The sequence below is a fragment of the Panthera pardus genome, unplaced genomic scaffold, assembly GCF_024362965.1.
Source record: "Panthera pardus isolate Hobbes unplaced genomic scaffold, ASM2436296v1 HiC_scaffold_11, whole genome shotgun sequence".
Classification (NCBI taxonomy): Eukaryota; Metazoa; Chordata; class Mammalia; order Carnivora; family Felidae; genus Panthera; species Panthera pardus.
In genome coordinates, this window is record NW_026526666.1 from 106,223,180 (window position 1) to 106,249,045 (window position 25,866).

The 25,866-nt window shown below is 61.5% G+C and overlaps 2 protein-coding genes across 5 annotated transcripts; both read left to right on the plus strand.

Annotated features, from left to right (window-relative positions):
* Positions 1–860: 860 nt before the first annotated feature.
* UBE2J2 (ubiquitin conjugating enzyme E2 J2) lies at positions 861–16,019 on the plus strand. Its single transcript, XM_019461040.2, is given in 9 exon segments — positions 861–1,063; positions 5,544–5,674; positions 8,009–8,049; positions 13,088–13,132; positions 13,135–13,189; positions 13,275–13,413; positions 13,763–13,802; positions 13,805–13,842; positions 14,402–16,019. Coding segments are annotated over 8 exon segments (774 nt in total). The 5' UTR covers positions 861–1,063; the 3' UTR covers positions 14,687–16,019.
* Positions 16,020–19,045: 3,026 nt separating this feature from the next.
* C1QTNF12 (C1q and TNF related 12) lies at positions 19,046–24,322 on the plus strand. 4 transcript variants are annotated; one of them, XM_019461028.2, is made up of 8 exons: positions 19,046–19,560; positions 21,865–21,981; positions 22,063–22,174; positions 22,266–22,417; positions 22,818–23,001; positions 23,208–23,298; positions 23,444–23,522; positions 24,100–24,322. In XM_019461028.2, the coding sequence occupies exons 1-8, from the start codon at positions 19,396–19,398 to the stop codon at positions 24,283–24,285; spliced, it is 1,086 nt and encodes a 361-aa protein (XP_019316573.2). In that variant the 5' UTR covers positions 19,046–19,395; the 3' UTR covers positions 24,286–24,322. The 4 variants fall into 4 exon arrangements, with proteins under 4 accessions (XP_019316573.2, XP_019316575.2, XP_053755095.1 ...); XM_019461030.2 differs by having other exon boundaries at positions 19,052–19,560; positions 24,143–24,322; XM_053899120.1 differs by having other exon boundaries at positions 19,058–19,560; positions 22,893–23,001.
* Positions 24,323–25,866: the final 1,544 nt, after the last annotated feature.

Below are 25,866 nucleotides of genomic sequence, written 5' to 3' on the forward strand. Positions count from 1 at the left end.
CAGGGAGGGGACTATGGGAGCAGAAAGCAAGCCTCAGTGCAGTGTCCACTGTTGCATAATGACCCCATTCATGGGCTGGGTGGAAAATTCAGTTGGGGAAACAGTGAAACTATTTTTATGAGGCCAGCTCTCCCCATAGGCAGGGGCTGGACAGGCTTGCCCATGGCAGACCCCACCTGGCCCAGGTTCTGGCAGTGCTCCCCATCCCCATGCCTCACTGGTGGCCAGACAAGGAGATTCAGGACGTGACTCTCAGGGGCCCTGGGCAGGTTCAGTTACTGACGGGGCCGGAGGATTCTAGCGCCTCCAGCTCTCTCCTGTTAAGTGGGCACAAGGACGGCGCTCCCCAGGCCGGATTGCTCCCGTCCCGTGGAGGGTAGCATGGTGGGAGGGTCGGGGTCCCAGTGAACTCAAGGAGGAGTTCACGCCGGCACCTCCGGAGACACCCTTTGACGGAGCTTGTCTGTCTTCCTGGGACAGGCGCGCCCCGCTCTCGGCCAGGGTTCATGGGGAGGTAGTGTGCAGAGTGAGGGGATCCGGGACCCCTGCGGCCGCTGACAACCCCTGGGGCCGCCCTCCGACAACGCTGTAGCGGAAAGATGCCCAGGAGGGCCTTGGCGGCCTGACCAGATCAGCGGAGACACCGGAGGCCCGACCGCCCGGAGCTGCCCGCCGAAGCGCATGCGCCCACCGTCCCGCGGCCCCCGCCCCAAGGAGCTGCCCGCTAGTGCGCACGCGCCGACGCTCTCTCTGTTGCGGGGCGCGAGGCGGCAGCGAGACGCAGGCGACGTCCGCCCGGCCGGCTAGAGCGGCCACCCCGGGGCCCGGCGCACCGGAATCGGAAGTGGGGGGTGAGCACAGTTCCCCCGCCCGCCCCGTGAACGGCCATCTTGCAAGCTTAGGCGGCGGCGGTGGCGGTGGCGGAGGCGCTGCAGCGGTGCGGTGGGCTCGCTCCCGGCGCGGTGAGGCTCTCCGGCGCGGGCCACGCTCTTCCTTCCCTGCTCCGGTCTCGACCACGGCGAGCCTGAGCGCGGCGGCGGCCCACGCGCGGCGACGGGGAGAGGTGAGCGAGCGGCGCGGGCCTGAACCGGGGCTTCGGCCGCGCGTCCGCCCCGCTGGAACCGGCCCGCGCGGAGCGTACGGGGCCGCCGCGAGGCTTGTCGCCGTTCGATCTGCCGTTCGAGGGGCCCGGGCCTGGAGCTTCCGTGCGCGGAACCTGAGGTCGGTTACGGCGGGGCGCCCGGGGCTCCGGGCCGGGGTGGTCCTGCGGCCAGCTTGGGGATTTGGTTGGCCTCGCGGCTGGGGCTCCCACGGAAGGCCCTCCTGTTAGTGGCACGCTTGCGGGCACCTCCGGGACTAGCCGGCATAGATCTTGGTTTGTAAATGTATCCCGGGAATTGGTGTTGGGGTGGCTGCCATCGAGCCCGCCGCTTCACCCGTAATCAGTACCCAAACTGTTTCGTAAATTCCAGCAGGAATGAGTGTCCTTAGGGTTATGCCTCTTGGGGTAGTAGCTGAGAGAAAATCCAGGCCGTAAGACTGGGAAGCTCCAGTCGCCTGGCTCCACCGTGGGCCTTGCCGACTAGCGCTCACGTTGGGCCCTGGGCCAGTTCCTCGTCTGTGCCGGCCCACTTTCCACCTCTGCCGGTCACCTGCACCCTCTCAGCTTCGAGAGACGTGAACTTGTAGCTCCTTTTTCACTGGATGCCACCTAGCTGGTCTGTATTTAATTCAAGTCCGGTTCCCAGCCGCTTTCTGGGCCCAGGCATGGAACAGCCAAAGAGGGGTAAAGCCTAGTGGGAGTAGAGCTGCTAAGTGCGTAAGAACACAGCGCAGCGATGGGCCAGGTGGGTACTGTGTTCGTTCCAGGTCAGTGAGACTTGGTGTAGTCCGGCTTTAGTAGAAAGGAGCGTCATTGGAACACTTGCTGTGTAGACTTCAGGCATGGTGCCTCGGGCTTGCAGTCAGCAGTCTGCTGTTTTCTGAAGTGTTGACCTGTGTGGCAGGTGCCTGAGGGGTAGTGGGACTGTCTCCACCGGCCCTGGGCCCCTGTCCAGCCTGCGAAGCAATCCTGGTGGAGAAAGGAGAGACTTCCGTGAAAGGCTCGGGCTTGGGAGTGTCACGTGCCCTTCTGGTCGGTCGGGCCAAAGTCTCATGCCACTTTGTCACCTGAATTACGCTTACTCAGAGTGGGAGAGAGGTGCGGAGAAGAGAGGAGCAGGGTGTTTGGGTGCTGGGCAGATGACAGGTGTGTCCGTGTGAGGCTGGCGGGACTCGCGGCCTGCCGGGCGTTGGTTCAGGCAGCGCGCCCTTACCTCCCGTGTGCTGACACTTTGCTCCTGACATTTGTTTTCATGCTGCACCCTTTTTCTTTCAGCATAACGCTTTTCGTGTTCCCCATCTGTGGGGATTTGCAGGGAACCTGAGACCTGCTTCACGGGTCTGTGCAGGTGCCGTAGACCAGAGGGGCCCCTGAGGGCACTGAGTGAGGCGAAGGAGGGGTCCTCAGGGAGCTTTTTCTTTGTCCTGAACTGAGTCGTTGAATCATAAATGTGACTTTAAAGAGTATGCTTTTGAGGGGCATCTGGGTGGTTAAGCGCCCGACTTTGGCTCAGGTCATGAGCTTTCAGTTTGTGGGTTCAAGCCCCGCATCGGGCTCTGCGCTGACAGTGTGGGGCCTGCTGGGGATACTCTCTCTCTCTCCACCTCTCTCTGCCCCTCCTGCACTTGTGCTTTCTCTTTCTCTCAACAATAAATGAATTTAAAAAAAAAGTTGATACCTTTGAGAGCAAGAATGAGCGAAAAGTTTGTGACTGACCAGGCAGGATCTATTTATTTTGTGTGTCCGTCCTGTAAGATTCATTAAGCACCCAGCCTTGCCACATAATTACGCACAAACACGGTGGTATTTGAATTGCCCAGGGAATTTTTTGCGTATTACAGAGTGTTAATTTTAGGGTGAACATTTAAAAATTTTTTTTAATGTTTATTCGTTTTTGAGAGACAGAGACAGAGCATGAGCGGGGAAGGGGCACAGAGAGGGAGACACAGAATCTGAAACAGGCTCCAGGCTCTGAGCTGGCAGCACAGAGCCCGACACGGGGCTCAAACTCACAAACTGCGAGATCCTGACCTGAGTGGAAGTCGGACGCTCAACCCACTGAGCCATAGGGTGAACATGTAAAAGACACCCAACAAGTCCAGTGTGGCGGTTCTGCTTCCGGTGAGGTGAGCCACCTGGCCCCTTTGGCTTGGCCAGGAGCTTGGGGGCAGTGCTGCGCGGGGAGAGCACTCCCTTCCCAGGCTGTCTGCAGCCTGCTCCTGCTCCTGCTCCTGCTCCTGCTCCTGCTCCTGCTGGCGCCTGGGAGGCACCTGTGTGGTGTGGAGCGGGGGTCGCAGGGAGGCCTGTGGGGGCATTTGACTAGGGAAATGAGGGAGGCTCTTGAGGGACTTAGCTTTTGAGCTAGGCCAGGAAGGGCACAGGTGGGTTTTCTGCCAGTGGAGACCAGGCTGAGAGACAGCCGTAGGGTTAGGGTGAGGAGGGGGTTGGGAGTCAGACACTAGGAGGGCTCGTTGGGCTTCTTTGTCGGGGGCTTGGCAGGAAGGGGGAGGTGTTGCAGTTCAGTCTGTTTGGCTGTGGGGAGATCTTGAAATGCTATGATCAGAACTGTGGGTGGAGAAAGTTAATCTGATTTAAGTGTACGGGGTGGACCGAAAAGGGGAGACTGGAAGCTGGGGGGGGCCAGTGGCGAGTCTGGTGGTGCTTGATGGGAGAGGTAGTACGACCCTGCATTAGGGTGAGTGGAGTGGGAACAGGAGGGAGGGGTGGGCAGTGACGTGTGCAGGAGGACCGCTCTGCAGGCCCTGGGGTGTGGGAAGCACACCAAGCCCCGGCTGTAGTGCAGTGGGCTTAGTGCTCTGAGGGGAATCGAGCCAGCAAAGGGGCGGGAGTCCAGAGACCTCTGACCTGACGGATCGGAAGGAGCTGTGGCTGTTGCCAGGGAAATGAGCAAGCAAAGGCCCTGAGGTGGAGATGATGGGGGGCGGAGGGTGACTTCAGGTTTGTGCAGGCTGGAGGTCAGGGTCGAGATCCTGGCCGCTGATGTCCAGTGTGCTGGCAAGATGGCCTGAGATGGCTGAGTGGCAGCGGTCAGTGGCGTGGAGGAGAGCAGGACAGGCATGGCTTCGATCTGCCACCACTCTAGCCTGGAAGCTGCTGTCCCTTCCCATTCCCGCATACCCCCATGTGTCCTTTGTCTCTATCATGTTTTAGACTGGCAGCTTTCACACTTTATTTTTAGCAGCAGAACTTTTTTGCCTTGCTGTCTTAGGGGAAACTTCTGCATGCAGAGCACATCAGGCTGAGCTGCTCCAATGCCTGTGAGGGTGGGGAGCTCTGTCTTCTCTCTCACCATCACTCCCCTCTGCCTCCGAGCATCACTGAGGTGTCCCGGGCTCCACCCCCCCCCCCCCCCCACCCCCTGAGCCAGGCCGTTTCTTCTCTTGAATGATGGCTGCGACCTCACTCCTGGTCCTCAGCCTTCAGTGCTGTCCGGTCCCTCCCGTGCCATCTCATCTGTCTCATGCTGTCCCCTTCAAGCTCTGCTAACCTGTCCCAAGTGATCCAACAGAAAAGCTGGTCTCTCTTAAGACTTGGACCTAAAAACTTTCTGCAGTGCTATTGGCTGCGTGGCCTTGCCTCCCTGGTCAGCCTTGTCAGCCACCATTTACTGTGCTGTGGCTCCTTACACAGTGGCCCAGTGCCCTTCCCTGGACCCGTGATGCTGTCTGAAGCCTCTACCCGTGTCCTTAGCTCTGATCAGGAGGGTGCTCCTTTTGCCTCTTCCCAGTGTGAATGTCAGACTTTCAGGGCCCCCCATCTTTCTCCAGTCCTCCCATCCATTTTGTTTTTTAGTTACTTTTTTTTAAAGTAATTTTGTGAGACAGCACTCATGCAGGTGGGGGAGGGGCACACAGAGAGAGAGAATCCTAAGTGGGGCTCACACTGTGGGATCATGACCTGAGACGAATCTAGGGTCAGATGCTTAACCGACTGAGCCACCCAGGTCCCCCGTCCTCCCATCGACTTTTGAGCAGTAGTAGATATGTTGGAAAATGTTTAACAACAGGCTTTTGTTGGGGGCTGGTTTGGGGTGCATCCTGATTTCTGTGGTGTAAACATTTCATTAGCACAGAGCGCAGGAGCACCAGGCCATGCTGGCCTCAGCACACCGGTCCTTAGGACCCTTTAAATTCGAGGGCTTTCTCCCGGGTAGTTTCTTTGAGGACGGAAGCGGGGCTTTGGTTTTGTTTCGTTTTTTATCTTTGACCTGGTGTCACATAAACGAAGGTTGTGGGGGGCAGACCCCCAAGGAGACTCGTCGAGTCCTGCTGGTGTAGGGGGCGGGCGGCAAGTCAGGACAGCCCGCAGGCCTGGCTTCTGGGTGGCTGGGCTTAACCTCGTGGGACTGTTGAAGCTGTCTGTGGCTGAGGAGGCAGGGCGTGTCTCTCGTTCTTTGGAAACAGACGTTTGCTTTCCCTAGATGAGCAGCAGCAGCAATAAAAGAGCTCCGACGACAGCGACCCAGAGGCTGAAACAGGACTATCTTCGCATTAAGAAGGACCCGGTGCCTTACATCTGTGCTGAGCCCCTCCCTTCCAATATCCTTGAATGGTAAGGCTCCACGTTGACCATTCACCCCACGCCGACTTGTCACCTGGGTTCTCTGCTCGCTTGATGGGGAGGCCCTGGTGCTCCTGTCCTGTCGTGGCATTGGGAAGGGTGCATCTGTCTGTACCGCTTTCAGATGCGGGCAGGCTGAGGCCTACGGATGAGGCCTGGTTGTCTTCCTGATGGGCGGCGGCTGGGGCCACCACGGGGTCTTCCTTGACCTCTGTCCCCTGGGTCTGGAGAGAGCACGCTGGGGAGCGCCTCTCGGGTGGGTCTGTGGGATCCATAGGGGAGGCTTCGGGGCACGGCATAGGTCTCACGGCTGTTGGTGGAGAAGTTGCATTTCTAGACTCTCCTTTTGCTCTTTGCGTCTTGGTGCTGTAGAGTGGCCTGTCCTGTCTTAGAGAGTTTGTGACAGAGGGTCAGGGGCCCTGATGCTTGGGTTCCTGGCGCTGGCTGGGGCAAGTGCTTGGTAGCCCTGGCCGGCGTAACAGGCTCTGAGCCTCACGCACACTCGCTTCATAGTGACTTTCAGGCCGTGCTCAGGTGTGGCCTTAGGAGGTTACGTGCTTCTACAGAAATGCTGCCCTTACCAGATTTATCGGTTCTGTGGGAAGTAAAGTGTAGGGTTGAGATAGTAAGCATTTTCTGTGTGAAGGGTATTTTGTCCAGAGAAAAGGAATTTAACTGAGTTAAAAGCTGTTCTTTAGATTGGACAGGTGTTTGGACAGGTGTTCACGGGTTCTGGATCTACCTTCCTCAGCTTGGGGAGGAGGGGCCGCTCTGGCAGGTGAGGGAGGGTTTTCAGGGTGAAAAGGGCTCGCGCGGGACTGAGGCTTTGGGGTTACAACAGAGCTTCCCCGGCCCCCTGAATTGGCAGATGGAGGGACAGCTCCCACAGCAGTCGCAGGGTCGTCCTCGTTGTTTGGGGAGCCTCTCTCTGCCTGTGAGTTCAGATCTCCAGGTTCAGTCATTCACAAGGAGGATCGATCGCTGAGATTTGTTTCCATGGAAAACCAGCAAAATTAGCAAAGGGACAGACGGTGCGCTGGAGTCGGAGTCCATAGGAGACCGACACGAGCCCCCCCAGCCCTGCTGTGACCACACACATGAGGTGCTGTCCCCCAGGGAAGCCTATCGGAGACCCAGGACGCAAGATTGCCAGTTGGAGCAGGTCGTGTGCCTCTGCCCGGCACCTCCCAGTGCTCCAGACCCCCAGCAGGGAGGCTGGCTTCCTTCTAGCACGATCCATGTTGTATCGTTGGCATAAACAGTTTATGTTGCATCAGGGTGGCGAGCCCCTCTCCCCACTCTGGAATCCAGTTCCCAGACTGGCTGGGGACGGTCGTGTCCGGCCTGCTGGCTGGGCTCTGTCACCTGCTGGGGGTGTCCCCCGAGTGCCGTGCTGCTTGGCCACTCAGGCTGCTGGGCTCTCTGCTCTTGCTCGCTGCCCCTACCCAGTGTTCCCAAACTGGACCCCGGAATTGGGAGCAGTGACAAATTAAGGCCACGTTCCTGGGTGTGTCACGTACTTAAGCTCTGAGGCTTGTTCCTGGTCCACCAACACAGGATGGCAGTGTTTGCGGAGTAAAACATACCAGCTGGCATGTGTTTCATCCACGACGTTCAAGTGGCATTTGTGGGAAGAGGGGTTTCCGAAGGGATGCTTAGTGACGTGCTAACAGCTGTGTCTGATTGGCTCTACGTTCTCTTTTGTGCTTTTCTCTTCTATTTGAAAATGCTTAAGTCCACGCACCTCTTGACATGCGGCCGAAGCTCCTTATTTGCACGGGACAGTGGAATCTGTGAGTGCCGCCGCTCGTGGTCTGAAGCACGTGGGTCCACCTGGGCTTGGGCTCTGTGTGAGGACTTCAGTGACAGTTACAGGCTATCCCTGTTCTCCTGCGTGAGGCCAGCTGCTCTGAGGTCCCACGTCTGCTTCTTCTAGAACATCAACACTGGGGGACACAGAGCCACCTCGTGTCACCAGCTGTTCCCTGCTTGGCCTACTTCGTGATATTTGGGCACACTGAGAAGTGCAAGTTTCTAAGTGCAGCTCAAGAATGTGTGTGAAATTAGCATTTGAAAATTTGTTCGTGGACTTTCATGGTTAGAGAGTGTTAGTTTCTTAGGTGTTGCAGGCACGAAAGTATTTTGTGGAGGACGTGAAAGACACGGTTCCTAAGACCCCGTTAGGAGCGTGTAGACCGCAGCGCAAGTTCACCTGGGATGTTCGCACGTCTGGTTTCGGCTGGACCCCACACCCCGGCCGCGGAGGGACTCAGAACTCGGAGTGCTTGCCGTCCTAAAGCCAGCTCCTTTTCTTCTCTCCCTCAGGCACTATGTGGTCCGAGGCCCAGAGATGACTCCTTATGAAGGTAAGTGAGTCTTCAATCCGAGCGAGGGGAACAAGAGACCTTTTTGTCTCCTGAACAGACCTCTCCCGTCCGGCACTTCGTGTCTGTGACTCACGCTCTGGTCTGCATGTCCGTTAGTAACATTGCACTTGCTTGGAGTCCGTCCTCGTTACTTCAGATCCTAAAGCGGTTTAGTCTTCAGGGGCTTTCCGTGAGTCTCAGAGGTTACCCAGCCTCTGACGTGAGTGGGGGCCGGAGCCGGAAGACAGACCTGGTAAGCCGTGCAGTGCAGCCGTTTTCTCCTGCTGTGTTCAGACCCGCACGAATGTTGTCGGGAAAGAAAGCCGTGGTTATCGAGCACTCGCTCTGCCGAGCCCTCTGAGCCACGTGGTAGCCCCTTCGTGTGGATGGGGCCCCGAGGCTCACGGGAGGGTGCAGGGTCTGCCCTGGCACAGCCGGGCACCTCTGCTCTCCTCGTTCTGCCGGGGCTGACCTGGTGGTGCTGCCCAGTGTCCTCTGGTGTCATTTACAAAGTAGACCTGGGATTTTTCAGTCAGGCGGTCGGGGGCCTACAGGGAGCCTGGCACCAGCCTCAGGGTTCAGGCCAGGTCGGGGGATGAGCCGTGGTGGGGCAAGCCCAGGGCAGAGCTGTGGCCGGGCTGTACCTTCAGCTCTCCTCACTTTGAGTGGCATCTGCCTCCACATGGGGGTTTTGCGTAAGATTTCACTGGAAAAGAGTCCGGCTGCTGGAGAAGGCACATTCGAGACCCACTGCTCTGGACCATGAGGGGAGAGCTGTGGGTGTGGGTGGGTGGTTAATAGTGGAACTGCGCTGGCTCTCTCGAAGGTGGTTTGGCACGTGTGTCACCAGCCTTATGAGGACTCTCCTTTGACACAGGAGTCTCTGTTCTGGGAAGACGTGTCCTGGGGAAACAGGTGCAGAAGCCTTTCTGTAGGGTGGGTGTGTTAATAGTGTCACACTGGGGGGCCGCGCCGAGTGTCCAGCAGCGGGGTGTGGGCTTGATGGGCTTGTGGTGGGGTTCCTAGAAAAGCAGCAGCAGATGGGCTTCAGGGCAGCCTGGACAGGTCATAATTAAAATGCTTGTTAAGGAGGCTCCTGGGTGGCTCAGTCGGTTAAGTGTCCAACTTCGGCTCGGGTCATGACCTCACCAGTCGGTTAAGTGTCCAACTTCGGCTCGGGTCATGACCTCACGGTCCGTGAGTTCGAGCCCCGCGTCGGGCTCTGTGCTGACAACTCAGAGCCTGGAGCTGCTTCGGATTCTGTGTCTCCCTCTCTCTCTGCCCTTTCCCCACTTGCACTCCATCTTTCCTTCTCTCAAAAAGAATAAACATTAAAAAAAAAAAATACTTGTTAAATACATGTGTGTTTCTAACAAACTAGGAATGAGCATGTTTTCTTTCTCACAAGTGGGATTTTAAGTTTTTTTTTTAATAGTTTTAATATTTTTCCAAAAAATTGTGAACATTTAGTGATTTTGTAACCAGGCCTGTTGCTGCTGGAAGTGAACCTGGACAGGGGTGGAGGCGGCAGGGGGAGGAAAGGGCAGGCCCCGAGTGGAGGCTGCCGGGCTTGGGACCGCAGGAGACCCCCCCCCCCCCTCCCACCCCCAACCCCCAGACCCAACCCTGTCACCAGGGCTTCTTTATGTGTGGTCCTGCCCTGTGTATCTCCCTGCTGGTCATGGCCTTCAGGCTGTCTCCTCAGAGACCAGCTTTTCCTGCTGTTCCTCCTTCCCCTTCTTTCTTCTTTCTCTCTCCCTCCTTAGCCTTCTCTCCCTCCACTGCCTGCCTCCCTCTTGCCCCTCAGCACCTGCTCCTGTCTCTTCCCCTGCTGCCCATCCTCTCTTGCGCTCAGGGCCGCACTCTGCACTCTGTAGCCCTGCCTTCTGCTGACCATTCTCCTCAGGGTCGATGAGGGGCCCCCTGAATTGTCAACCCGAGGGATGGCTCTCCGGCCTCGGTGTCTGGGGTTCTGTGGACTTTGCTGGTGTGGGCTCCTTCCTCCACACTTGCTCCTTCTCTGGCTTCTGGATGTTCCGAGCCCTCCTTCTCAGTCTCTCATGGCTCTGCACCCTGGCCATGTCCGTTCGGCTCAGCATTGGTTGACCACCGACCCTGTCCTTGCTCTGGGCTCTGCGCCCACGCTACTCCTGGCCGATTCCAGGCACACCGATCCTGACGGTTCAGAAGCGGCTTCCCGCTGGTACAGGCGTTGCTGAAGGTTCTCCCTGAATCGATCTGTGGATTTTACCCGATCCTGTCAAAGTCCTGGCACAGCTTTTTGTAGACGTACACAAATTTATTCTGAGATTTTTATTGTAAAACGTACACGGAAAGACAGAGGACCCAGAGCAGTTGAAACAAGGACAGAGTGGGAGGAGTCAGTCTGCCTGGCTTTGAGATGCCTGAGCTTCGGTGAGCCGAGTGTGGAGGGAAATGCGGGTCAGCGGAACAGAGAACCCAGGAGCTGCTTGGCACCGCGGTGGCCCACGGCTCTTTTGTTGTTGTTGCAACGGAGTTGCAGAAGCGGTTCAGTGGAGGAGGTGCGTGTACAACACCGTCCCTTCCCGGGCGCGGTCCTCCCTGGCCTCTCTCCAGGGCCACCGTGCTCTCTGGGGTTTCCGCCCCCCGGGGCTCGGTCAGGGCTGTGCCCGTCGCTCGTCCGCCTGTGGACGCTCGGAATGAAGGATGTGGGAGCTGCTGGCGTGGGGGGTGCGTGCGCTTCTTCTCTGCGCTCCCCAAGGGCTTGACCCCTGGGTGAGGCTCCGCCCTCCCACGTCCCCTGCTTTGCCTCCTTACCTCTCAGGATGAGCCTCCCCCACAGACCCTCCCGGAGTTCGTCTCGTACGCTTGACGCCGCACGTCTGGCCGGGGGGGGGGGGGGGGGGGGGGGGGGGGTTGCGTGCGTCTGCGGTCCGGCGCGCGCCGCCCGCCTTGAGGTTGCTTCCCCGGTTTGCGCGGCTCCTGCGGGGCGAGCCCTCCCCTCGGAGGGTGAGCCGGCGTTGGCCGGCTGGCACCTGCGTCTCTCGGGTGGACGCAGGACGCAGGACGCAGGAGGCGGGGCTGCCGGGCAGTGTGGGTGTTGACCTTCACGCGCTCGCCGCATGACGCGGGCCGCTTCCCGCTGCCCACCTGCCCTCCGCTGAGCTGCGGGCGGGGCCGTTTCCTGAGCGGCCAGCTCCAAGCGCACGTCGGCCGAGCCTGCTTCCTCTTGAGAAAAGCACCCGTTTGTATCTCTTGCTTATTTTCCAGTCGGGCTTTTGTCAGCGATTTCGGCCGACGGTGCCTTGAGTGTCGTTCATAGTGCTAGTTTCTCGCTCGGGGGCCCGTCTGGCTGTTGAGTCGGCCTCACGGGGGACGCTCGCTCACGTCATCCCTCCAGTCCTGGCAGAGCTTGGAGTGGGAGACGGCACTCACGTGAGGCGGCCGGGGCGCCACGACCCGGACGAGACGTGGGGAGGCCCGACCCGAGTGGCGTGAGAGCAGACGTGTGTGGTGCGTCCCGGTCCTTGAGGTGGGGCCCCACCCGGGTGCTGGGACGGCAGGGGGCCCGGGTGGAGGACAGGGCGGCACTCCTGAGGCCTCGCTGCGCGAGCACGCACGTGCACACACATCACTGGGTGTCCGGTCAAGTCACGTCCCGGGTCGCCTGCCTGCAGTGGGCCCGGGGCTTTGCGTTTCCGGTAGGCTCCCAGGTGCAGCCCCGAGAGAAGGGTGTGAGGTGAGGTAGCCCGCGGGACCGTGAGCTGCGTGGGCAGGGGCGAGAGCCTTGAGGCCCGCGAGGTCATCCCGAGTGAGCGGTTTGGATCAGTTTGGAGGCGTGGCCAACAGGGCTTGCTGGTGGAGGACGCGGGAGGTGATGGCGGCGGCGGGGGCAGGGGGGCAGCGGGGCCTCCCAGAGTTTGGTGTGAGCGGCTAAGAGGGTGGAGTTGCTGTTCGAGGGAAATGGGTATCGTGTCTCGGACCTGTCCGGGCAGTGTCGCCCGGATGGTCGGCCCGTGGGTCAGCAGTGGGGGGAGGAGCCCCAGAGGGCCAGGTGCAGGTGCCAGTTGGAGATGTCCCCGTGTCACGTGAGCCTGAGGACCCAGAAGTGTGAGCGGTCAGGGAGGGCGCCAGAGGAGCCGGCGGCCAGTGCTCGGGGCAGTGGGACGGGAGTGGGGAGCCAAGGCGGGGTGACGCCCAAGGAGGCAGGGGGCGGGCTCTGCTGACCTCCGGGTCGGATTTGGGGGACCGCGGCGGGGCAGGAGCCTCGGCAGGGTGGACCTGGATGTAGCTCTCGAGGGGTTTTACGTAAAGGAGGGTGAGTAGCTGGCAGGAGGGGGAGCGAGGTGGGGTCAGGTGTGTTGTTGTTGTTGTTGTTTTTTAACATTCATTTGTGAGAGACAAAGACCCAGCACGAGTTGGGGAGAGGCAGGGACAGGGGAGACGGAGAATCCCACGCAGGCTCCACATTGTCAGCACAGAGCCCGATGCAGGGCTCAGGCCCACGAACTGTGATACCGTGACCTGGGCCGCAGTCAGATGCTTAACCGGCTGAGCCACCCAGGCGCCCCTGGTTTTTGTTTTTCTAAGATGGGAGAATCACACGATGGCAGTTGGTTGCTGCAGGGTGTCATTCGGTGAGAAGGAGAGACCGGGAGTGCGGAGAGGGGTCTGGAATAGGGGTGACCTCAGCCGACCTGCTCAGGGGTGGGCGAGAGGACCCAGTGAGGAGCTGGGTACGGCTTTTCCTCTGAGGCTCTGTTCTCAGTGACGGGGGGCCCGGAAGGGTGAGCAGGGCTGTGCATGTGGGGCAAGGGCCACTCTTGATTTGTGGTCGTGAGCCCCCAGTGAGACTGCCAGCAAGACGCTCGTGTCCCAGGGGTGGTCAGCCGCTGGGCCCGGGATGAGGGGGGCGGCGCTGGCAGGGTGGGGGCAGAGTGGGAGACTGAGGGTCGTGGCACCAGCCTGAGGGCTGGAGCGGAGCTTGGTGCCTGGGGCTGCCCCCACAGGGGTGCACTGTAGACCGTGACAAGGCTCTTTCTCTGTTTTGCTATAGGTGGCTATTACCACGGAAAACTAGTTTTTCCCAGAGAATTTCCTTTTAACCTCCTAGTATTTATATGATAACACCCAATGGAAGATTTAAGTGCAATACAAGGTAAGGCATTTCTGCCGTGCTTCTCAAGTGTGAATGTGGTCATGGCGAGTGTGTGTGCTCTGTTGAGTGGGTCCCTGTCTTGCAGGCTGTGTCTTTCCATCACGGATTTCCACCCAGACACGTGGAACCCGGCCTGGTCCGTCTCCACCATCCTGACTGGGCTCCTTAGCTTCATGGTGGAGAAGGGCCCCACCCTGGGCAGTATAGAGACGTCGGACTTCACGGTGAGGGGTGGAGAGCGCACGGTTCGCATGTCGGGGGGCTCCCGCTCATGTCCTCGGCAGTGGGAAGAGCAGGCCGGGCTTCCCTCCAGGGACAGCACGGTGTCTGGTCCTTGTCGACCGGTCTTGATTTTCTTATTGTCTAAGTGGGAACTAAGTTTCGTGTCGTTAATTGCCGATAGTGAGAGACGAATAAGCCTTGATGAGGCTGAATTAGTTTGTGGTGAACGGCAAGTTTATCGAGTGCTTTCAGCAACACGAAGACGACAGCTTTTGAGGATAAGATGTGTGTAGAATTTGAAAGAGTTGAAATTAATCTTCAGGCTGATATTTCCCTTCTGTTTCTTCCTAGAAAAGACAGCTGGCTGCACAGAGTTTAGTGTTTAATTTAAAAGAAAAGTCTTCTGTGAATTATTCCCTGAAGTCGTGGAGGTAAGGCACAGATGCTGGCGGTCCGTTTGGCGATGCCCTCGCCAGGAGCACTTCCAGATTTGATTCTTCCAGAGAGAGAACTGTGCTGCTGTGCGTCCCTTTGCTGCACACACACAGCACGCAGGGCACCTGTTCTCACACGCACCTGTAGGTGCTGACTGGCAGTTGCAGCCCTGCCCCCCTCCTCAGGGCGCAGGGCTCCTCGGGTGGGCTGCTGGGCTGTGGGGAAGGGCCTGCCAAGAGGGGCTGCCATGTACCCTCATCTTCGCTCTGGAGCAGGGTAGGCTGCACCCAGGTCGAGGCCACAGTGATTCTGTGTCGCTTGGACCTGCTCAGTCTAGGCCCTGAGAGGCGCAGGCTTGGTGTTTTTGACGAGTCCCTGGGTCCCCTCGTCTGTTAAACAGAGTTAAGAGCGCCTCCCGCTTCCGAGGGTGAGTGTCGGGCCGGTGACCACTGGCCTCCCAGGCAGGATCTTTGTGGTGGATCTTAGGACCCTCCCTTGTCCTAAAGGAAGCAGTTTATTTAGACCAAGCCTTGTTCCTTTCTGTTTTTATCTTAGGAAATAAAACAAAAACAGAAAGCTCAAGATGAACTCAGTAGCCGACCCCAGGCTCTCCCCTTACCAGATGTGGTTCCAGACGGGGAAACACACCACGGTCAGAATGGGCTTCAGCTCCTCAACGGGCACGCGCCGGGGGCCGGGCCGCACCTCGCGGGCCTCCAGCAGGCCAACCGGCACCACGGACTCCTGGGCGGCGCCCTGGCGAACTTGTTTGTTATAGTTGGGTTTGCGGCCTTCGCCTACACGGTCAAGTACGTGCTGAGAAGCATAGCGCAGGAGTGAGCCCCGCGCCACAGCCGGCAGAGGTGGTCGAACCGAGGGCACCGCTCCCGAGCTCGCCATGGGCTGGCTGGACGTGCCGCCAGGCGCAGGGTGGACCTGCCTGACTTCTGGGGTTAGCTTTTTAAAAACCTTTAAAAGGAAAACAAAAACCAAAGCGTGTAATTTGGATTTAGAGGAGGTGCAAGATTCTCAGCTCCCTGTCCTCGCCCTGGGGTCTGTTGGGAACCGTGGAGCTTGGGTGTCGAGGAGGGACCTCATGCTTTGGTTTTATAGCTTAATCTCCTGTATCGTCTTTCGGACCTGTTTTAGTAAACCTGTTTTTCATTTTACTAGATTTGGTCACTTAAAAATACAAAAACTCGATTAGCAAATACTCTGCGTGCAATTCTTGGTCCAGTGGAGCCCTGGCTCACCAGGCAGGAGCAGTTCCCACAGCTGTGCCTGGCCAGAGGGCCCAGGGGCCTGGCCAGGGGGCCCAGGGGCTGGCCAAGGACGGCCACGGACGGGGGTCCAGGAGACGTGGGGGTTTGGCCTCAGCGTTTGAAACGTGTTTGCATTCTCTTGGAAAGAAGCAATCCTTCCTGGGAAAGTGGGTTCTTGTTTTGCTGAAGTTGAAATTCCACATCCGCTTGATGTCTGACCACAAGGTGGCGTCCTTTGTTCAAAGAGCCACCCTGTCCTCTGCGGTCTCTGCGGTCCCGAAGGCTGCTTTCACTTTACCACCCCCCCCCCCCCCCTTTCCTCCACACCTATGCCAGGCTGGGCTCCCCACTGCCACCTCCAGGTTCCTGGCTACTGCAGGGGTGACCTTTGGTACCCACAGGACATTTCCTCTGACCCCAGCAGCCCCATGGAGTTCTGCACCTGACAGGCTCCCCTCACACTTGGCCCAGATCTTGGGTGTACCCTGAAGACAGGCTCCTGTGTTCCTTTTCACAGCTGCTCCCTGTCCAGTGTGGGCTCTTCGCCTAGAAGACCACACGCAACTGGGCATCCAGAGGAGGTGAAGGCTGCCCCGGGAGGACTGGCCTGAGTTGCGGGCGGGGCTGGTGGGGTTAAGCAGGCTCCCTGGGTCGCTGATGTCTTCCGTTAAGCGCCTGCTTGATCGTTTCCCTTGCACGTTATTTGGAAGCACTGTGTCTGTGAGTCATGGGCTGAGGTGCTGTGATTTCACTCCAGAGGCCACAGGGGGCTTCAGGTGCAGCCACGCACTTGTACATCTTCGACTTTGGGTTTTGATCAGTTTATTTAAAATTGCCCTATAATTTACCACTTGTGTGTATTTAACCCACTCGTGTGAAAAAAAATCTTTCATTATATCTTTGTTCCTAAATTTTGTGCCGTTTGAGTCTCTGTTGGCGGAAATGCAACTAGCCCGGTGCCAGGCTAGCCGCTAGCCCGTGGGCAGGCCAGCGGTTGGGCCTGTGAGGGGTGGGGGGGCTGGAGCTGCCGTATCTGCAGCTCGGTGGTGCCCCAGGAATAACCGCGGGCCCTGGTGGCAATGCTGCTGGGCCTGGGTCCCTGTGTGGGCGGCGCTGGGCAGTGGCGAGGCTCTGCTGTGCTGGATGCCGGGCCTTGCCCTCTGTCCACACCTGGCTCAAGGGTGCGTCTGTGGAGGTGGGCATCTGATCAAACACTTAGTGTTTCCTGAGGTTTTTGAGGAGGTAGATGGCTTAGCAAACATTTTACTCGACGCGGGTTATTTCTTTGCTGTATGTGAAATCTCAACTATCAAAAACCCTTTGTCAGTAGTAGAGGTAGATCCGTGCAGTACAGAGCCTTCACCAAGGGTCCAAGGCGGTGTGCTGTCTGAAGCGACCCGAGATAAAAGATGCACTTGGGCACCTGGCTGGCTCAGTCGGAAGAACGTGCGACTCTTAATCTCGGGGTTGTGAGTTTGAGTCCCACTTTGGGTGTAGAGGTTGCTTAAAATAAATAAAAATTAAGAAACAAAGATGAACTTGTCCTGTGGGGCTACACGTGTTGCTCCCTCTCGGAGGAATCGCCGGCCCCTCGTTCTTGTGTGGGGTCCCCGGTGGAGGGCAGTTGGACCCCCTTAGGCCACCCATTGGACGTGTGCTTCCCCAGCTGGCCCGGCTGAACCCCTGAGTGTAAGCCGTGCTGTGAAGTCTCTGGATCCAGGGGGAGAAGCCCCCCCAAAAAACTGGTCCTGTATGGACGCCAGTGAAACAGTCCCGGAGGTGTGCCCTGTGGTCCCAGAGAAGGGCATACCCGACATTTATTTCTCCCCCAAGAAACTTCCCAGGCAGCCGACAGGTCTGGGCTGAGGCTGGAGCGGCCCTCCTGGTGCCAAGGGCATGACTTCAGGCAGCCCGTTGTAGGGACGGCACCCAGCATGTGGGCTGTGGCTGTGTGGCAGCTGGCCTGAGCCTCCCCTGTGCAGGCAGTTGATGTCTGCGGCAGTGAGGCGTGGACGCTGGAGAGCGGGGTCCCTGTGGTGGTTCCCGGCAGCTCCCGTGCTCACTGGGGGCGCTGGGCCCTGGGAGGACCCATGGGATGTGGGAGAGGGGGCACTGAAAGCAGAGAGCTGGTTCCCTGACACTGGACCCAAGTCTAAGGGGGCAGTGACCTCATGCAGAGCATGACTTGGCTGAGACTGCTGGACCAGTGGGCCGAGGAAGTGGCTCCTGCTTCCTGCTTGTTCTCAAGGTGCCTAGGGATGGGAGCAGAGCTCATGGTTCAGGCATGGTTGGACCTGTCTGAGGCCCGTTGCCATGTGGCTCCCCCATCCTGCTTCAGAGGCCCTCTGCTGTTGGCCTGCCTTTAGGAGGACCGTGCCGGAGGCTGGTGCAGCTGGCAGTGTCCACACGGCAGCCAGAGACGGCGCATTGCCGATGGCACTCCAGTGACGCACTTTTGAGCCTCGAAGGATCAAACTGTCAGGATGCGGTTGATGGGAGCACAGGTACCCAGCCTGCAAAGGGGGGTCTGGCAGCTCGGGAGGAGTCTTCTTGGCTACCTTCCCTGACCCGGTGTTGGGTGCAGGGCACATCTGGGGTTCCACGGGGCAGGGCACGAGGGGATCTTCTGCAGTGCGGCGCCCCCCTCAGGACCCGGGCGTTGGGAGCTCACCAGCTGGACACCCGAGAGACCTGAGGCTCCCAGTCGTGAGCTCAGGGTTCACCAGAGCTGGCCTCTGTTGTCCCTGGAGGTGAGCGACCATCTCTGCCCGAGCCAGCAGAGGGGACGAATGACCCTGGGCGGACACTCCTCACACCTTCCCCACCAGGCTTGTCTCGGCGCCTCGGCATTCCTGGCAGACATCGGGAAGTTGAGGGGTGCCTGGAGGACTCCTCCACCAGGACCGGTGTGCCCCACCTTCCTCTAGGCCGGACTGCAAGCAGCAGCTCCTGCGGGGGCTATAGCCATGGCTCTGACCCGTCCTAGCCTCGGTCCCCACGCAGGCCCTCACCACGCGGCGAGTGAGTCTGTGCGGCTTGTTGGCTTGCGCTGGCCCTGGCGGACCCGTTGCCCGCGGCGTGCACCCTGGAGGTGGTTCGGGATGGGTCCCAGCTCTCCCCGGGGACCTGCCCACTGTTGCTCAGGTCCAGCTGAGGGGAGATCCCGAGCTCCCTCTCCTTGGGCGGACAGCTGTGGAGGGAACCGGCTCCTCTGGCGCCACACGGCCACCCAGGGGCTCACGCTTGTGCTGACCTCCAGGTTGGGGTGCAAAGGCCTGGGGACTCCGCTCCCTTTCCCCTGCTGGCTCAGGACCATCAGAAGCACAGAGGCCTGTTTGGGTGAGGGCAGCCCCTCAGGCAGTAAGGGTTGGCCTCGTGCCCCAAGAAGAGGAGGGGGCAGAAGGACGTTGGGGCGGCCGGGGCCACCCACCGTGCCTTTGCTCTGAGGTCGGTCAGTCCCTCCCCGCACTAGTCAGGCTCCCCGCTAGTGGAGGGCCAGCGCCCACTGCCGGGACAAGGCTGGGAGCCTCGTGGGTCAGCTGTCCTGCTTCCTGGGTCCCGCCTTTCTCAGGAGTGGGATCCGAGCCAGGCTTCGGGGCATCGCCGGGACCTTGGGGTAGGGGTTGCTGTGTAGAGGGCTTGGGGGGCCCGAGCGAGGTGGGTCATACGTAGGAAGGGCAGTTGGGGCTGTCGGTCCTGATGGAGGGCTCCCCTATCCTGGGCCACCACCCTGAAGGGGCTGGATGTGCGGTGTCAGGAGCTGAGCTGGGAGGCAGGTGGGGTGAATTCGTGTTAACAGTTTCCAGGGTGAGTTGGCCCTGGGGGGGGGGGGGGGAAGGGTGGGGGCTGTTTCCAAAGGCTCAGAGCGCCTGTGGGAGGCGCGGCCCCTGCTAACGCCCCGTCCACGCCCCCGGGCTGGCCTGGGAGCCCTCGGCGCGGCGCCGGCGGACCAGCCGAGTGTGAGCCCTCCCCCTTGGAGCTTCGGGGAGGAGGGGAGGGTTTATTTGGCGGCGGCGCGGGCGGCCGGGGCGCCGCGCGTGAGGGGAGGCGGGCGCCGGCCCCAGCCTGAGGGAGCAGGAGCGAGTCTGCCGTCGTCGTGCCCGCCCCGCCGCTGCTCCAGCTCACCCTGTGTGCACATGCACCGGCAGCAGCCAGGCGCCTCCTGGGGCCGTGTCCCCGCACCGGGGCCCTGAGTGCGGCTGTGCTGCTGCCCCCATGAGCACACCGGGCTGTCCCCACCCGCAGCGCTGAGCCATCACCGAGGTCCGGAGCTGCGGGCTGGCCGCCATGCACTGGGCCCGGGCTGCCGCAGCCCTCCTCTGGCTGCAGCTTGTGCTCCTCGGGGGCATCGGGGCGCGGCGGGAGCCCAAGAGGCCACGGCAGCCCGGCCAGCGCACCGAGCACCCCACCGCCACCGCGTCCAACAGCGAGGGGCTGCCAGGCTCCCCCAAGGTACATGCGGGCCGGTTGCACGTGGGTGCGGGTGTGCACGCCATTTGTAGACTTCAGGGGGGCCCCGGCTCTGCAGGCCTCCCCATCCTGTCCCCACGAAGTGGGACTTTGGGCACGATTTGCAGCAGCTGCTATTGGGGCATCCATGGGGCCCCCCTGGCCCAGGGGAAGGGGCGGGGGAGGAGAGGGACTTCCCAGAGGGGTTACAGTGAACCCTTTGAAGCCCTAGGTTCCACGTGCTGCCGTTTGGTGTAACTGCTAATTCAGGAGTGGGTGGGGAGGAGTTCTAGACTCCTCGTTGGGAATCCAGGTCCCCCACAACTTGAGTGGCTGGAGAGGCCCAGGCTAGCCTGGACCCTGTGCTTCCTGGAGGTCCTTACCCTGATCGCTCACTGCGTGGCCAGCACCCTCTCCGGCCTCTGGCACAGGCTGTGTTCCTGGTTATTGCAGTCCCTCTGGCCCCAGTCTGGCCCTGGGTCCTCTCTGAGACAAAAGTTCCCCGCACCCACCTCAGCGCTGGTCCTCCACCTTTCCTGCTCCTTGTATCTCCAGAGGGGGTCTCGGAGCTGACTCCAGCAGGCCTGGTGGCTTTGTGCAGCTGCCCACCTGGGGGCCGCGGGACTGGGAAGGGAGAGGCCGTTGCTGGGACAGGTCCCCCACCCCCCAGCCCTCACGCCTTTGATCCTGGCCTCCAGCCTCCCAAGGGCGTCTCTGCGGCGGCCAGCCAGGCTGCTCTCAGCCCACGCGGCCCGTTGGAGCCCGGGGCCCCGTTTGCCAGACGGGCAGGCCGAGCCGGAGAAGAGTGGGCTACCCGCAGCTTCTGGGGCTGATTCCGGCCAGTCACCCAGGGGAAGGTGCTTAGTGGTCGTTCCCTGCCCTGCCTGGCACGAGTCGGCCTGGGGACAAACAGGAAAATCTCTATTCCAGGAGTGGTCTCCGTGGGTTGGGGGGCTGCCATGGGACACGTGCCCCGGACAGCCCTCCCCAGACACTGGAGCTCCTGCTCTTCTTGCTAGGGATGAGCTCATCTTCCACTTGTCCCCTGCTCCTGCAGCCCTTGGCCCCTAGACGCCACTGATGTACCGGTCTCTCAGGGCTCCTGGGTCCCTCAAGCGTGGCCAGGGTGGGTGGCAGCCAGGGGACCGGGCAGATGCCAGATATGCGAGGAACCAGGACATTCCACAGGACATTCCAAAGTTTTTTTTGTTTTTTTTTTTTTTAATCTTTTTAATGTTTATTTATTTTTGAGAGACAGAGACAGAGCATGAGTGGGGGAGGGACAGAGAGAGGGAGACACAGCATCCGAAGCAGGCTCCAGGCTCCGAGCTGTCAGCACAGAGCCCGACGCGGGGCTTGAATTCACGAACCGCGAGATCATGACCTGAGCCGAAGTCGGACGCTCAACCGACTGAGCCCCCCAGGCGCTCCTGGACATTCTGAAGTTCTTGGTGTCCTTCTCTTCTCTGGGTGGGGCCCAGACCAGGGGTGGGAGGTGCCCTACCCTACCTGCCCTTCCCATCCCCCCCAGGATAGAGACTTGGCCTGGTCTATGGAGAGGAGGCCCTGGCTTTCCCAGGTCAGGAGGCGGCACCTGCCCCGGGCGCCTGGCTCTTGCTATGCTAGGGACTGAGGGCTGACTGCCGGCCTGGACCCCGGGTCAGGACTGCTCAGCTTGCCCTGCCTGGGTCAGCCTGAAGAGAGCGGCCAGGACTCTGCGAGCCCCATGGTGGTGGCTCTCTCCCAAACCTCGCTCCAACAGTGAGGTGGACTGGCCAGCTGTGGCCTGGGTCAGAGCCTGAACAGCAGGGCCGGCTGGGGGGCCAAGGCCACCAGCTCACGCACTCATGTCCAACACAAAGCAAGGCCTGTGCCTGTCCTCCCCCTGGTTTCGCATGGTTCTGGGACTCTCGAGAAGCCCCACAGAGAACTCGCTGCTCTTCACTGCTGCCCGCCTCAGCCAGGGCCAGGCCTCTGTTGGGACTTGTGGGGCTGGTCTTGTGTATACACAGGTGTGCCCATCTGCTTGGGAACAGGGTCCAGTGGGAGGGGACACGGTCGCTCTAATACAGAACCCAGACCACGGTGCCTGGATATCAGGCCCCGAGCCCTTGTCCTGTGTCTCATCTTGGTCTGGGTCCCCAGGGGTGGCCCGCGGTGCCCCGTTGCCACTTTTCTTGTGTGTACCCTGAGTCCTGCCCAAGGTGGCCTGGGTCCTGAGGTTCCCCGATGTCCGCTGGGGGCAGTAGGGCAGGACTCATTAGGGCCCGGTGGCCAGCTCACTAGCCCTGTTCCCTGGCCCTGCAGCCGCCTGAGGCCTTGGGGCCTGAGTTCTCAGATGCCCACATGACATGGCTGAACTTTGTCCGGCGGCCAGATGATGGGGCCTCGAAGAGACGGTGCCGGGGCCGGGACAAGAAGTCGGTGAGCCCCGGGGCCTGAACCCAGGGCAGGGGTGGCTGTGGCTCCAACTAGGACCCTCACTTTGCTCCTGCCTCCCCGCAGCGAGGCCTCTCTGGCCCCCCAGGGCCTCCTGGGCCCCCTGGGCCCCCCGGCCCCCCCGGTGCAGCAGTCAACCAGGAGGCCCTGTTGCGAGAGTTTCAGGAGATGCTGAAAGGTGAGGCCCCTGTCCCTGACTCTTCCCGCCTGGGGCCCCGGGGGTGACCCCACACTGACCCCGAGGTGCTGCCTCACCCTTTTCCCCGCAGAGGCCACCGAGCGCCGGTTCTTGGGGCTGCTGAGCCCCTTGCTGCCTGAAGGGACAGGCAGGTGGCTGGTGGCTGAGGCCTTCCACTGTGGACTGAAGGGCCCTACAGTGGTGGACGAGAGGACACTGCTGGAGCTGCGTGGCTTCCAGGCTGTGAGTGGGCTCAGGGGCTCGGGGGGGCCCTGGTCCTCTTGGGGCATCTGCCGTAGGCCTTCCTCATGTACCAGCACGGGCCAGCGGGGTGCGTGGTGCTGGGTGGGCTCCCCACCACTGGGGGGGCGGTGCTCACAGCCAGCCTGGGACAGCCACCCAGCACATAACATGCAGGGGGAGGTGACCTAGGTCAGGGTTAGCAGGTCTCGTGTGCCATGACTGGGTGGGATCCAAGGTGGCCGGGAGGCAGGGATACCTTTCCAGGTGGGGGCTCTTGAGGGTTCATCCATCCCTTGGGGCCTGGAGCCTGTGCCCAGGGGCCCAGAGGGGCATAGACACGTAGGTCACCCCCCACCTTGCCCACCTGGGGCCTGCTTGGGGTGGCGGCTGTTGGTCACAGGCGCCTCCCCCAGGCTGGATGTGCAAGATGAGGGCCCAGGCGCTGCAGCTGGCTGTTCACCTGCTATCCCTCCAGCCCACTGCCCAGGGCGCCTTCCTGCGGGGGTCCGGCTTGAGCCTGGCCTCGGGCCGGTTCACAGCCCCAGTGACCGCCATCTTCCAGTTTTCTGCCAGCCTGCACGTGGGTGAGTGGGGCCGGCCCCCAGACCTGGGTCCTTTGCTACAACCCCACCTCCCTGGGGGTCTCACTCAGGGCCACCCTCCCCCAGCCCTCAGCCGCTCCTGGGCCTACATCTGGCAGTGCGTCCTGAAGGCCCCCAGTCCCAGCCCCCTGCCCCTCTCTGCTCCGTCCTCCCTGAGGGCTGTTGCAGGCCAGGCCCTGTCTCCACAGACCACAGGGAGCCGCAGGGCAGGCCACGGCTGCGGGCTCGGGACACAGTGCGGGCGCTCGTCTGCATCGAGTCCCTGTGTCATCGACACATGTGAGTGGGCCTTCCTAGGGGGCGCCCTGAATGCTGGGCGGTCGCGGGGGGTGGTGCCCCAGTGTCGACCGCGCTGTGTATGGGGGTGGGGTCCTGGCCCTGCAGTCAGCTGTGCCCTCACCCCTGTCCTGCGCGCCCTGTCCAGGTCCCTGGAGGCCATCTCGGGCCTGGAGAGCCGAGGCAGAGTCTTCACCATGCAAGTCCAGGGTCTGCTGCACTTGCAGGTGAGGCCAGGGGGCTGCACGGGGGGGGGGGGGGGATCCGAGGCCCGGAGCATCGGCCGGATGACCCCTGGGGTGGGTGCAGGTGAGGCCGGGGGGGGGGGGGCTGCACTCGGGGGGGGGGGGATCCGAGGCCCGGAGCATCGGCCAGATGACCCCTGGGGTGGGTGCAGGTGAGGCCGGGGGGGGGGGGGGGGGGGCTGCACCGGGGGGGCGGGGATCCGAGGCCCGGAGCATCGGCCAGATGACCCCTGGGGTGGGTGCAGGTGAGGCCGGGGGGGGGGGGGGGGGCTGCACCGGGGGTGGGGAGGATCCGAGGCCCGGAGCATCGGCCAGATGACCCCTGAGGTGGGTGCAGGTGAGGCCGGGGGGGGGGGGGGGGGCTGCACCGGGGGTGGGGGATCCGAGGCCCGGAGCATCGGCCGGATGACCCCTGGGGTGGGTGCAGGTGAGGCCGGGGGGGCGGGGGCTGCACCGGGGGTGGGGGATCCGAGGCCCGGAGCATCGGCCGGATGACCCCTGGGGTGGGTGCTGTGTGCTGGGGCTTGAGCTTCATCCCTCCATGCGCTCCCCCGGGCAGGCGGGTGTCGTGGGTGGTGACATCCACTGTGGGGTGTCTGCAGGCTGGACAGTACGCCTCCATCTTTGTGGACAACGGCTCTGGGACAGCCCTCACGATCCAGAGTGGCTCCAGCTTCTCCGGCCTGCTCCTGGGCACGTGAGGGCCAGACAGGGTCCCCCACCCGCCCCCCACTGTCCTCTGTAAAACCTCTGGTGACAGCAATAAAGAGCTCTCAGCCCTCCCTGTCGCCTGGTCACTGTGTAGTCATGGGGGTGGGGGGCGCAGGTGTGGCCCTGGAAGGACGTGTGGCCTCATGTCCGGCCTGGAGGCAGCGATCTGTGGACACGTGAAGGGCCAGGGGCCCAGACCCGTTCAGCACCAGAAGTTGGTCAGATGGTGGCCAGATGCCGCGTGCCGTGCCTGTCTGGGGTGCGGAGCGCGAGGTGGGGAGCCCTTGGGAGGGCCTTGTCCCGTGGGGCAGGTGCGGGGAGCCCACGGGTGTGGGCCACACACAAGATTGCATGTGCGCGTGCAGGTCACCAAATCCCACACGTGAGCCCAGAGGGCGTTCCTGCCCACGCTGGGGTGCTGAGTGCGCCTGTGTTTGCGAGGCGGGGCCCAGGGTGGTCCAGGCCCAGGCCGGCAGGGCACCTCGCTGACCCCACTTCTCCTTGGTGGCTGCCGCATCAGGTGGGTGCAAACCCCAGGTGGGGCGGCCAAGGCCGTGCCCGCCCGTCCTGTGGGTTTGGGGCCCTCTACCCCTACCCCGTCTTGGCTCCAGCAAACCCAGACCAAAGAATGTAAATCGATCTTGGGATGTCTGGGCCTCCGCAGAGCTGCTGAGATACTATCTCTGGTTGGCACCTGGGTCCTCGGCAGGCGGCCCCACCTGGAGGGCTGAGGTGAGGCCCCTGACCCCTCCACAGAAGCCTGGGGGCCGGAGGTGGGGCTCGGGTCCGCAGCAGCAGGGCCTGAAGCCCCATTTCCAAGGCTGAGCAGGGAAGGGCCTCTTTCACCCTGTAGACGGAGGGACGGGGCAGGTTGAGGTTGGAGCCCAAGGGCCGTTGTTCAGCTTCTCCCCCTGGGGACCCTGACCCCTGTGGGGGGGGGGCATGGCGTGGGGGGGGCATGGCGTGGGGGGGGGGGCGCGGAGCATGGGAGGGACCCTCCCTGCAGCCTGCTGGGTAATGAGGCGGGAGAGCAGTGGTGCCAGACTGGCGCCAGCCCGTGCAGCCCAGGGTTTGGCCGATGACCCACCCCACCTCTCTCCCTGGTCGTCCCAGGCTGGCGTCAGGGGCTGGGGGGCTGAGTGGGGGGTGTCTCTGCTTCAGCTGCAGGCACCGGCCTGGTCTGAGTGGGGATACTCTGGTAGCTTGTGGGGGTGGGGCGTGGGTGCCTTCCTGGGGTCTCCAGTGAGAAGGTTGGGAGAGGGGGGGCACACAGGGGAGGCAGACGCTTGGGAGGACACAGCGTCCCCCACTTCCCATGACCGAGGTCCCGTACCAGGCTGGCCAAGCTTGGCTTGGCCATGGGCACCAGTTTATAGAGGGGTAACAGCCTGTGGGCTGACGGGGCTGCCCAGGGCACAGTGGGAGGGGACACTGAGGGATCGTGGCCAGCACCCAGCCAGACTCAGCCGGGCCCGGGGCCTCACTGCATCCAGGAGCTCTCCCGCAGGTCCTTCAACACCAGCCAGTCCCCTGCCCAGCCTGGTCCGGGAGGGGGCAGGTCTCACATACCCAGAGCTGCTCTGGGGGCGGTGATGACAGAGATGGAGACCCAGAG